General features: G+C 36.9%; 1 protein-coding gene across 6 annotated transcripts in view; it reads right to left on the bottom strand.

The window, feature by feature from the left end:
* Positions 1 to 13,500, bottom strand: part of COL25A1 (collagen type XXV alpha 1 chain) — a 514,179-nt gene that overhangs the window by 167,488 nt on the left and 333,191 nt on the right. For all 6 annotated transcript variants that reach the window (XM_063611090.1, XM_063611091.1, XM_055296768.2 and 3 more), the window contains 2 exons: positions 8,416 to 8,442; positions 8,250 to 8,276 (listed from right to left, as the gene is read on the bottom strand). In XM_063611090.1, coding sequence (XP_063467160.1) covers positions 8,250 to 8,276; positions 8,416 to 8,442 — 54 coding nt within the window. The remainder of the gene's footprint in view (positions 1 to 8,249; positions 8,277 to 8,415; positions 8,443 to 13,500) is intronic.

Here is a 13,500-nt window from a genome sequence, read left to right as displayed (position 1 = left end):
CAGGGTAGCTGAGGTAGGCAGATTACTTGAGTCCAGGAGTTCAAGACAAGCCTGGGCAACATGATGAAACCCTGTCTCTACTAAAAATAAAAAATAAAAAAATAGCTGGGCATGGTAGTGTGTGCCTGTAGTCCTGGCTATTCAGGAGACTAAGGCAGGAGGATCACCTGAGCCTTGGGAGGTTGAGGCTGCAGTGAGCCATGATTGTGGCTCTGCATTCCAGCCTGGGCAACAGAGTGAGACCTTGTCTTAAAAGAAAAGAAAGAAAAGACAAAAGAAAAGAAAAAAAAGAAAAGAAAGGAAGAAGAGGAAGGACGGGAAGGGAAGGGAAGGGAAAAAGGAAAGAGAGAAAGAAAGAGAGAAATAGAGAAAAAGAAAGAAAAAGAGAAAGAAAGAAAGAGAGGAAAGAAAGAAAAGAAAAAAAAAGAAAGAAGAAAGAAAGAAAAAGAAAGAAAGAAAGAAAGGAAAGAAGGAAGGAAGGAGAGAAAGAAAAAGAAAGAAAGAAAGAGAAAGAGAAAGGAAGAAAAGTTATATTAATACGTATTCTACTAACTTACAGCATTACTTTAGAAGATAAATGAGAGAATACATGGAAAATGTAATCTGTAAATACTAGGTTCAAATTCTGGTTCTGCCAGTGAGTGATTATTATTTTGGACAAAATATTTAAATTTTCTAAGTCTTGGTTTCCTCATCCACTAAATGAGAATAATAAAAGTAAGTATTTCATAGGGTTGTTGCAATAAGGTGTGACATCATAGAGTGATTGGCGTATTTTAGGAACTCAATAAAAGTATCCTTATTGTTATTATTTCAAACACAGATATTTCTGTAACCCCTATCATTTCACATTAATGTCGATGACTTTATAACAACTACCTTATTGATAGGGAAGCAGTCTTGTTCACTGAAAACAGCACAAACTACAAGCTGAGAAAGTCAGGTTTGAATCCCATTTCTACCACATACAAATTATGTCAACTTGGGCAAGTTACTTTACCCAATATTCCTCAGAAGAAATATGGGAAGAAAAATCAGATACGGTTTGTTGAGAGCTTATTACAGATATTTCATATATTACTTTATTAATCCTGATCATAATCATAGAAATAGTGGTAGAGTTAGAATTTGATCCCTGTCCAGCCTGACTTCAGCCCATGTGGATAATCATTTAACTCGACTGCATCTACTTTTCCTATTTTTCCTCCCTGATAATCTATCTCTCTGCACTACAGTAAGGCTTAGAGATGCTGTGTGCAACTTACCTAGAAAAGTATCCAGCAAGTTGTTAAGACTAAGCTATCAGCAATTATAATTATTATATGAGGTCTTATTTCCTAGTCCAACTTTCTTATTCAACCTAGGAATCCCTGACAACTTCCTTTCAGCAGGTCATGCAATCTCTACTTAAATACAAGGTAAAGTCATAGCCTCAAAACTTTGCAATACAATGCTACGAGGATGAAATAAAGAGAATCAATTATCTCTTTGTGCCTAGCTACTCGATGTGTGGTGACTGACAGCACAGATAAAGCACCATCCTGACCCTAAGCCTAAAGGCCTAATGAAATGCAGCGTTGGAAGAATGAATTAAAGATTAGTGGCAAATCTGCAATGACATCTCCCCAAGAATCAAGGCGGGAAGTGCAATTCTTATGTCAGGATGCATTCATTTGTGGAAATCTAACACTCAGTGCCTCGTAGAATAAAACCAAATGATATTTATGGTTGTTATATTATACCTAAAACTGTAGGCCTGAAATTGGTTCAATGTACACTGAAAGAAAGTTAATGCTGAAAAGTTAGCCCACTTCCTCCTGCATTAAATCATATGCCATCAACTGTATTCAAAGACAGTCAACTTTCCTACCATTTACCTTTTACCTTCTTGCAATCTGACTTCCACTCTCACTACTTAACAAAAGATATTCCTTTAATAGCCCATGACTCCAAAACAGCAAATCCAAAAGCTTTTTAAAGATCTCATCCCTGAGGCTCTCTTTTTATTGAGAACATTATATTGGCCACTCTTTTTTTTTTTTTTTAAGTAGTTTTGTGTATGGTGTTCACACATTGCAGTGTCCTACTTCTACCTTCAAATGCTTTCTCTTTTGCTGACACTCCTTCCTTCTTCATCTCACTCTATAAGTGTGAGTATTTTTATTTTTTTATTTTTATTTTATTTTATTTTTTTTTTTGAGACGGAGTCTTGCTCTGTCACCCAGGCTGGAGTGCAGTGGCGCAATCTCGGCTCACTGCAAGCTCCGCCTCCCGGGTTCACGCCATTCTCCTGCCTCAGCCTCTCCGAGTAGCTGGGACTACAGGCGCCCGCCACCACGCCCGGCTAATTTTTTTTTTGTATTTTTAGTAGAGACGGGGTTTCACCGTGGTCTCGATCTCCTGACCTCGTGATCCGACCGCCTCGGCCTCCCAAAGTGCTGGGATTACAAGCGTGAGCCACCGCGCCCGGCCAAGTGTGAGTATTTTTAAAGGCTCTATTCTAGGGCAGTACTCTTCTTACTCTTTTGCCTAACATGTTTCTAATTCTAGGATTTCAATTCTCCCTCTGTGATAGTTCAGCTATGTAACAGTTACCTCCAGTTATGGCACTGCCTAGAATTCTAGTTTCATGTTTCTGTGTGTTACACTATTCCAATGAAATATCTCATCAAGATCACGAATTCAACATAATTAAAATCTATCTTCTCACTTATCCTCCCAATTTCTTCTGACCTATTTTATCAAGCATCAAGCCAGAAACTTTAGCCCTATTTTTATCTTCTTTTTCAACTTCATCCCCTACATCCAATTGGCTTCAAGACTGGTCTTGAATTTTCACCTCAGCATCTTTCCATTTCACTTCCTGACTGCTTTTTTAAAAAACTTTAACCTGACTACAACTCCACCCACGGTCACAGGTCCTCAGTGTAAGTCAAATAGGGACGGGATCCATCTTTCACCCTCTTGACTTCTCTCTCACCAAATGCTCCTCTATCAGTGTCAGCCCTGATTTCCCTCTTTGTCCACTCAGGTGTTTGCTTGGCACTTGTGATAAACCTTATTGGTTGGATGACCTAACTTCCCTTTCAGCCCTATTTCCCTTGTCCCTTCCAGCTCTTGGATGACTGTGTGACACAACCTAGCCAATGAGACATAACCAGAAGTCTACTAAGAAGTTCATAGGGAAAATGTTGCTTTCTTGATTCAGACTCTTCTCTCTCTATCCTTCCTGCTGATACACGCCTAGATGCAACGGTTGGACTTGAAGCAGCCTTCTTGCAATCATGAGACAAGGTCAAGAGATTCACAGACTTAGTAACATCATTTAATCAACAGTAACACCATTTAATTATATAAATAACACTATCAACTGCCTTCTCCAAACTTCTTTTTATGTGAGAAAAATAAACTCATATCCTAGCTTTCATGGTGAAATTGGAGTTTTTGTCCGTATCTTGGTGACCAGTTTGGAATCTCTTTCTTGGTTCATCAACTTACCACCTCCCACTTCACCTCTCTCCCTAACTCCCCCACTGAAATTCTCACTCTGACACTGACCCTTCTACTCAGTATGTGTCCTTGCCTCCAATGATACCTGATGTTCCATGCTAAGTCAGCTTATCCTTTCCGCTTACCTCTCCACTGAGGACTGGACATTGTCTGTATAGGCTAGATTCTTATGACTTTGTCCTAAATAAGTGACATAGTTTCCTGGTCTATTTGGTCACCCTGCTTTCAGTCTCTTCCAATTGTATTCTACAGCAGATACTACCACCAAATATATATATATATATATAAAATAATTATTTTGAGCCTGAGTCTCACTCTGTTGCCCAGGCTGGAGTGCAATGGTGCTATCTTGGCTCACTGCAATCTCCTCCGACCAGGTTCAAGTGATTCTCCTGCCTCAGCCTCCCAAGTAGCTGGGATTACAGGCACTCACCACCACGTCTGGCTACTCTTTGTGTTTTTAGTAGAGATGGGGTTTCACTATGATGGCCAGGCTGGTCTCGAACTCCTGACCTCAGGTGATCTGCCTACCTCAGCCTCCCAAAGTGCTGGGATTACAGGGGTGAGCCACTGCGTCCAGCCTCAAAAATATTTTTATAAAGAACATTTGGTAATAAGCACAGACAGTCTCAAAATAAGATAAGCACAGATTACTCAAAATTCTCAATGGCTCTCTAATGCCTACCACACTAGACATTCAAAATGCTCCATAATATAACTTCAATCCAAAATTTTCAGTCTATATGACACAATATTTTACTTAAACTATTTATTGGCAAATGGAATATTATTTTTTAGGGTCCTTTTAAAAGCTTACTTTTAATTGACAAATACAAATTATATATATATTGTTACATATGTTGTTTTGAAATATGTATACCTCATGCGATGGCTATACCAGGCTAATTAACATTTGTATTACCTCACATCCTTATCTTTTTTGGTGAGAACACAATGCACTCTCAGCAATTTTCAAGAATACAATATATTGTTATTAACTGTGGTCACGTTGATCTACAGTAGATCTCTTGAACTTATTCCTCTTATCTAACTGAAAGTTTGTATCCTTTGACCAACATCTACCAAAACCCTCCCCACCAGCCATGCGTCACCACCATGAAATGCTCTACTTCCATGTATTCAACTTTTAAAAATTCCACATGTAAGTGAGATCATGCAGTTATTTATCTTTTTGTGCCTGCCTTATTTCACTTAACATAATGTCCTTCAGGTTCATCCATGCTGTTGCAAATGAAAAGTTTCCCTTCTTTTTAAGGTTAAATAGTATTCCATTGTGTATATCACATTTTTAAAAATCACAAATGGAATATTATTGTTCCTTAACTAAATCCTGCCATTTTCTACTTGGATAATATTGTTTATACTATTTCCTCTTCCTGGAATATGTAATGTCTTGCTCTTCAGCATATCCTCCTAAAGATTACCCATTTATCAAGTTCTAGCTCAAGTGTCACCTCTTCCACAGTTGCCAGTGCTCATTTAAAATGAAAGAATTTTCACTTTTCTAGCACCTCTTGGTATATCTATTTGAGGTATATATATAACATATAACCACAGTTTTCTTACTCAGGTACCCATGAGATTATCAGCTTCTTGAGGGCCATAATGATATAACAATATTTTATTCATACATTCAATAAATATTTATTGTATCTTCACTATTCTATGTGAAGGAGTATGAACAAGACAGAGAAGAACCTTGCTTTTATGGAATATAGGATCTAAGGAGGGAGGGGGGCATATTTTATAGATAATGAGCAAGTAAATACATAAACAAGATAGAATACTCTCTGGTTTAGATTGAGTAGTTAGAGAAGTTCTGTCAGAGGAGGTGATAGTTGAGATGAAGTTTCAATGATAAGAAGAACTCAATCACAAGAAGACCAGAAGAGGGCAAATGGAAAGCTGTTGAGTTGGGTGAAAGTGCAGTGTGTCTGAAGAGGACATGGAGGACAGTGTGTGGCTGAGTGTCGTAGGTGGAGGGAAGACTAGTGTGAGATGAGCTGGTGGGGATGGGCAAGAGCTAAGCACAGCAGGTTGGATTTCATTCTAAAGTTTTACACAGGAGTAACACGATCTAATTTACAATGTCAAGTGATCTCTCTGCCTGCTATGTATAAAATGAATTATACAAGGTTAAGAGTGGAAATAGATTAATTGGAGAGCCACTGAAGTAATCAAGAATATGAAAGTAAGTTGAATTTGGTGGTTAGTAGAAAAGAGAGATAAGTGGACACATTTATTGTGTCTATAGTATTAAGCACAGTATCTTAAAGATGGTAGCTGCTCAATATATACTGCTGAATATATGTCCAAGTACTTAAAAATAGTCTCACATTCTTAATTTCTATGTGATCCTCAAGTTTTTCCAGCTTTGATTTACCTCTTATGGCTTAATTTATTCCCACTGGACACTTGGGGAGTCAAAGAGATGAAACTTCCAAATATTCAAGAAAATGATATAGGTCTCATAATGGAAATTCACCTGACAAAGAGCTGACATGATGGAGTTTGGAGTTCATATTGTTAATTATGGGAAGAAATAAACTATTGGAAACAAATGGTAAAATGCGTAATTCAAAATCTTCAACAGGATGAAAATGGACAGGGTACTGGAATACAAACACTACATTAAAAAAAAGAGAGCCTTTGGTCATCAGCAGGAATACTGTGCCTACATAGAGAATGTGGGTAAAATTAATTTTCATTAAAATTGGAGACTTTTCCAGTTCTTATTTTTGATGTTTTTTGAAATTAGAGCCTTCATCCTACTATCTTGATATGATCAATTTCCTAATATGTAGCTAATACTATCTTACTAGATAGTAATGTTTATAAAATTCTAAGAGCACTGAATGAGACCTGCTTGGAATCTGAGAAAAGACAGGCAAGTCAGTGGGTTCTCATTCTCTTTCACCTCTACTTTCCAGGACACTTAGATTCGTACCCATGAAGATTCATCCTGTATTAGGAATTCAATCCAAATTCCTTCAATACAAAGCAAAATACAAAGGAAAATGAAATCACTTTTTGCCACTTTCCACCTGCAATGCTAAATGTGCTCTGAATTGAGTGAAACTTGGCCCCATTCAGTGCGAAAACTGGTTGAAATCTGTATGAAAGGCAGTCTGGATTTGTCGAAGTAGTTCATGAACTTTGGCCAAACTTTCAAGGAACCTGGTCCAAGTCTTAGTTTGTAATGCAACACGAAACCAGGTGAATTTCAGATGGTTTCAGGTTTCATCCTGAAAATTTGGCCTAGCTTTATAATCAATCATCACTCTTTGTAACGATGAAAGCCAACACACCTTTTTGAAAATGAGGACTGCATGCATACTGATGACAGCTAAGCTGTGAACCACCCTTCACTTCCTTTGCCAAAAGAAGATTTCTCAGAATGGAAACAGTTTCCCTCTTACCTGGAAAGGGGAGGTTGAGTGATTTTGATATTGCGTGTAGAAAGAAATGATACTCGATATGAGGAGACATGTCATGTGAAATAATCACCACATACAGAGCAAATGGCTGTATTCTAATCACTTAAGGTTATGAGAGTCTTATTTTATTCACATCCATGACAGTGGATAACGTGGTGTTTAATCTCCTAAAATGAGTATTTGGCTTGAAGCTAGTCATCAGCCAGAGTAACTGCCACGAGAAACAAAATGCTGTGAAGCATAATCAGTATTTCTATATGAAGAAGTGGCTGAAGAACAAAAGGGAAAGTATGATAAATCATAGCATAACTTTTATCTAGTTTAAGAAACATGAGGAGATAATACAACTACAAACCTTTCAAGTTTGCATCAACTGCATCTTTTGCAAAAATATCTCTATGCAGTATAAATGCATTTAATAAGTAACTAAGCACAGTGAATTTTACAGAAAGACCTACATAGTTTCTTTTTTAAACCTGAAAGTTTTAAATGAGCCTTTCCACTGTAAAAAATTACTCTATTCAGCCAAATACTTGCTTTTGTGCATAGTGACATGAGAAAATTGAGAGGTATGTTGAACGGAGCCACTACATCATTGAAACAGTATGTCTGAACATTTGGGTAATAAGGCACAGATGTGAAGTAGAGGACTTGGCACTACCAAGGTAACAACAAAGCATTCACCATTGTGTTATAACGGTTAAAAGGGCCACATCTGAGAAGCTTAAAAGAATGCTCCCTCCTCCCTGCAATGCTAAATTGTATTACACCTTTTATCTGCTTAAAAATCTATAAAAACTAGAAATTCAAATAAGTATTATACAAACTTATGGCAAAGAACAAATGTGTAAAATGCACTGATAATTTTATCTGTGAAAAAAAACATGTATGCAACAGCACGTAAGGTTTAACTGCAGCAAAAGGTCAAATTCAATAGAAATCCACATGGCCTCTATGTTGCGAAACAATTCATGCAAATCTGAAGGACTCAATAGTCACTGGAAAGGTGGCTGCTGTTGACTCTTAGAAGTGATTCTGGCCCTTACTCAGTATGTCTAATTATTGTAGAATTTTCTATTTATAGGCATCAAGTAAAGATAATGCAACAGAATACATCCAAATTGTTAATTAGGTTTTTTCACTTACAAGTGGTATGGTATTTTTGCTAGCCATTACTGAATCATGTGGCACAAAGGCAATTATGAAGCTGGGGTACTTTTATTCAATAAACTTGGAGTTAGAAACTAATTTTCTGCCCAAGATGGGTAAAGCACAACTTACCCTAGGTCCCTGATCACCTTGTTCTCCCTGTAGAATAGAAAGGTGAGATAATAGTTTTAGCCAAAATGTATACATGATGTTCATTAAAAAGATCAAAATGTAACACAGTGTAGGTCATGCCAATATGGATCTCCAATAACTTTATTTCTGGTATGCATTTTCTTACCTTATCGCCTTTTGGACCAGGAGGGCCCTGAAAAAAAGAAAGAGAAAAAAATTTTAATTAAAAAAAGATATTGTAAACTGAATAGATCAGCCAGGTTAGTTAAAAGATTCATTCAAAGAATACAGAGATAGCTGTCAATGAGGTTTCTCAAGAAATTTTGGTTTCTAAACTATAATCATATTAGAATGTGAAGCATATAACCATATATGCTTGTGCATATATACCTGTACATATCATGTCATAAGTACATAATATGCTGAATAAATTTTCACAAACTCAACACATGTATGCAAGTAGAACCCAGTTAAAGAAATAGAACATTACCTCCAAGTTAGAAGCTCCTGTTGGGACATTTCCTTGTCACTACCCTCTACCAACAGTAACCACTATTCTGACCCCTGACAATATAGATTAGCTTGCCTGTTTTTGTACTTTATGTACATAAAATCATAGAGTCTGGCCTCTTTTGCTTAATTAGTGTGAAATTCATCCATAATTTTGTGTGTAGTTGTAGATTGTTCTCACTGCTTTGTAATACTCCACTGTATGACTATATCATCATTTACTTATTCATTCTACTGTTGGCAGCCATTTGTTTCCAGGAGTTTCTAGGTCTTGGCTATTATAAAAAAACACTATGGCCAGGCGCAGTGGCTCGCGCCTGTAATCCCAGCACTTGGGGAGGCCAAAGCAGGTGGATCACTTTAGGTCAGGGGTTCAAGACCAGCCTGGGCAACATGGTTGAAACCACATCTCTACTAAAAATACAAAAAGTAGCTGGGTGTGGTGGCGCATGCCTGTGATCCCAGCTACTTGGGAGGCTGAGGCAGGAGAATCGCTTGAACCCGGGAGGTGGAGGTTGAGGTGAGCTGAGACTGTGCCCCTGCACTCCCACCTGGACAATAGAGCAAGACCGTCTCAAAAAAAAGTGCTATGAACATAGTAATTCACGTCTTTTATGAAAATGTATATTCATTTCTGCTGGGTGTATATCTAGAAAAGGAACTGTTAGGTTATAGACTATACATATATTCGGTTTTAGTAGATGCTGCCAAATAGTTTTTCAAAGTAATTCTTAACAATTTAAGCTCCATCAGCGATGTATAGAATTTCAGTTGCCCCATATTACCAATACTTGATATTTTCTATCTTTTTCATTTTAGGCATTCTGGTAGTGATGTAGTAATTTCACATCATGTTTTAGTATGTACTTACCCAGCGATTAGTAAATTGAACTCTCTTTTAATACACTTATTGACCATTTTGCATCCTTTTTCATAAAGTGTCTCTTCATACCTTTTGTCCTTGGCCTACTGAATTGTCCTGTTGATTTGCTAGACTTCTTTATCTGTTATATATTATACATTGTACATATGTATGTAGGTAGATGTAGAGTTATTTATATATTTTGAATGAGTCTTTTGTCAGATATATTTACTGCAAATATATTTTCCCACTTTGTTTACTGCCTTTACATTCTCTTAGAGGTGTTTTTGATGAACACCTCTGAGTTCTTAATTTTAATAAAACTCAATTTAACATTTTTTATTCTTTATAGTTGTCCCTTTTTATATTCCACTTAAGAAATCTTTGCCTACTTCAATGTCATAAAGAGGGCTTTCCATTTTATTTTAGAAGCTTTTTTTTTAGCTAAAGTTTATTTTAAAAGCCAAAAGCTTCATTATTTTATCTTCCATATTTAAATCTGAATTTATTAAGAACTGATTGTGTATGATGTGAGGTAAAAGTCAAGATGTTTTTTAAAAATGTGGATATCAAATTAACCAAACACCATTTCTTGAAAATGTACCTTTTCCCCATTATAGTACAGTATTACCTTTGTCATAAGTTAAGTGATTCTATGTATGTGGCTCTTTACAGGAATTTCTATTTTGTTGGGCAGCTGTCTATTCCTGGGCCTTATTGAGATTTTCTTTACCTTTGAACAGAAATACTAATTCTAGAGGCACTGATATGTTATATTTTCTAGCTCTTAAAGATAAAGTCATGTTTTGGTTTCAGCCCACCTGAGGAGCTGGAGCATTTCAGAGTCACCTTCTCTCACCACCATTTTCAGCAGGGCTGAGGAAAAAGGACAAGGCTGGACTGGAAACAGGCCCAGCTTCTAGCAAAGTACCCCATCCTAGGTGCCAGTGGACGCTGCTATGTCACTGCAGGTGGGAATGTAGCAATGCTCCACCTTCCAAAACATTTCCTTCTGCTAAGTACCAGCTACAGAGTAACTGCACCAAATTCCCATTCTCAGTGTGGCCCTTCTGGTAACAGCTGTGAAATTATCATTAAATTTCTAATAACTACATCATGTCCTATACTTTGGGTCTTTTACCATTGACAAGAAACTTTTTCACCTGTTATTGCATTTAATCTTTTCCACAATCCAACAAGATAAGTATTATGATAATCCTTTTATAGATGCCAAAAATGAAACTCAAAGACTATCAATGTTAGGCTTCTTGTGAGTTAGCCAGGACTTTAACCCAGTATGTGTGACTTTAAATGCAGAGGTTTTGACACAAAGTATTGGAACATAGCTCTGGAACTAGAGTCTTAGAAAGAAGGATACCTATCTGGTGCCTGCCTTCAACAAGGGCCACCTAAAATGCCTCCCCACTGCATTTTCCACAGTGTCACAGACACTGGTCCCAATGTCTCAAGTTCAAAATGAGAGAAAGGGGAATTGAGGAGGAGTGAGGAGGGGCAGAGGGGACTAAGAAAATGGAATCAACTTTATAAAACCTTTTTATCTCTTACCCTCAAAATCATTTTGCCAGCTAAAAGAGGATAGAGAAAAAATTATTTTTGTTTTCAATAAATTTTTAACATTTTTATTATTTTCCATGAATCAAGTAGTAATTAGTGAGTACAGTCTGCGTGTTCATCTCTGGAAAATTAAGTTTAAGGACTTTATTCAATTATTTTTAACACATGCAAAATGCTTATTAAGGTTATACAAGTAGGATTTTATTTGTGGTGGGGCAGATGAAAGCCAAAGAAAAGAATAATGAGAGGCTATCACCAAATTTAAAAAATACAATTGAGATTCTAGTCTTGACTTAAGTAGCATGTTAGTTAACTTTATTTTGATTTTTACACACATTTGTTGAATGTCTATACAGTGTGGCAACATTGTAAGCACTGGTGGAACATATATGTTGGGAAAGGCTGATTTAGAAAGACATGGTCCCTGTCCTGGAGAAGCTAAATAGCCTGGTGTCTAAGGCAAACAGTTTCCACATACTAGCATTAAGAAAAAATGACCTCTAGAAAATTCAGCTACATCAAGGTCAACTGTTACTACGGACACCTCCCCAGCCTCCATATCCACCCCCTTCCCAAGTTTCTCTTTAAACTTTCGTTTGCTTTTGCCAGTGAGATTTCAGAGGCCACATCTCCCACTGTACCAGCCCTCTAAAGGCACCTTGTTAGGTTACACAGCATCTTTAAGGACAAAGTTTTTGTGAAGTTATTTGACAGTGAGGAACAGAGACAACCCTTTTCCTCAAAATCCAATTACTCATGCCAAATCCACGTGTCAACTAGAGTTCTTTAGCCAACGTGCCCTGAGCAAGGATGCTTAATTTGCATCCACAATTGAGCAATAAATATTTCTGCCTCAAAAGAGGGTGTTTCTGAGCAGACAGTATGGCGTCCTGGCACCTGCCAGCTTAGGACAGAAGCAAAGCCGAGGTCAACCTCCATGCACAGCTGCAGCGGCTGCTTCGGACGCTCCAGCCCCCACTTGTGCACTTGGATTAACAGCAGGTGTTTTCTTCTGCTCTGACTGAAATCCCACTCTTCCTTCCGAATTGGACCCTCTTCACTGAAAATATGGGTTAAATTTGCAGAACAAAGTGGGCTACCTTAGTAAACACAGATGGTATAATATTTCCAAAATTTAGAAGCCATACTTCTTTTCTAAGTCAAAAAAATTACAAATGAAAGAAAGGTTTATTTGAACATTAGCCTTTAAAATTAAAATTGGGGTATTAATTTTTTTTTATCTTTAGCACTAAAAAAGCTAACTAGTATTAACTAAAGGATAGGTAGCAATAAAAATTAATGGCTATTTGAATTAAAAATTATTTTTCAATGGCACATTGCTGTTTCCAACTAAACCAAGCTCAACAATCTAATATTTAGTAGACATATTTATTGTTCAGGTGACAGTATCAATGGCTGGTTGGTAACTATTTGAAGATAAAACTTTGTTGCTCCAGCAAGGTTAAGGTCAATGGAAAGGAAAGATGGTAAAATTAGCAGTCATAGGGAAGTGAATAGTGAGTCACAGCTCTATAGAAGGCCTTCTGGGGACTCTTGTCCTGGTTTGGTCTAGAGTCCAATAGTCAAATCTTTATAAGCCCTACTTTAATAAGTAAGTAAGAATATTTGAAAAGATCTTTTGAATTAGTTGTATGTAATTAATCCTAAAGTTAATTACATAAATGAGTACTTAAGGGTGCTAATAAAGTTTTTATTTATTAGTGTTGTTAGTAATTAGAACATTTATTTTAGGGCATTGTTGGAATGTTATCAACTTCCTACCAAAGGATTTCTAAATTTCCGTGGCAAACTTCAAATTAGCCCCTGTTCAAACGGCTTTACATTCAGAGTTTGCAGGAACCACCCTTTTATTTGTAAAAAGCCTTTAATGTGGATTTTGGCCTATACCAATTTAAGTCTCCTCAAATCTACTTCTGTTTAAGTAACTAAGGTTTTAGCTTTTTTCCTATGCTCTATTGTCTATTTCAATTAAATGATAAAACCAAACTAAAAACAAAGAGAGGCACAATGAATGACATTCAGGAAAATATTGAATTTCAATCTACATAACAGCAACGGAAATACAGCTGGAAAAGAGAGATATATTCATAGGCCTGGAGTAACCCAATCATGGTCTTTTATTTACTGGAACTGTAAATTATACTTGCTTTGAACTGGAAAAAACTAAGGCAGGAATAGTTTTTAAAAGATGACAATCATGAAAACAAAATTAAATTCTGCTTGAGGTAGAAAAAAGTGGAAAACTAGCGAACGCTGGGAATTCTTGGCAGCCCGAGTGCCTGG

The sequence above is a fragment of the Symphalangus syndactylus genome, chromosome 10 (assembly GCF_028878055.3).
Source record: "Symphalangus syndactylus isolate Jambi chromosome 10, NHGRI_mSymSyn1-v2.1_pri, whole genome shotgun sequence".
In the NCBI taxonomy this organism is placed as follows: Eukaryota; Metazoa; Chordata; class Mammalia; order Primates; family Hylobatidae; genus Symphalangus; species Symphalangus syndactylus.
This window is presented reverse-complemented; position numbering and strand designations above follow the sequence as displayed.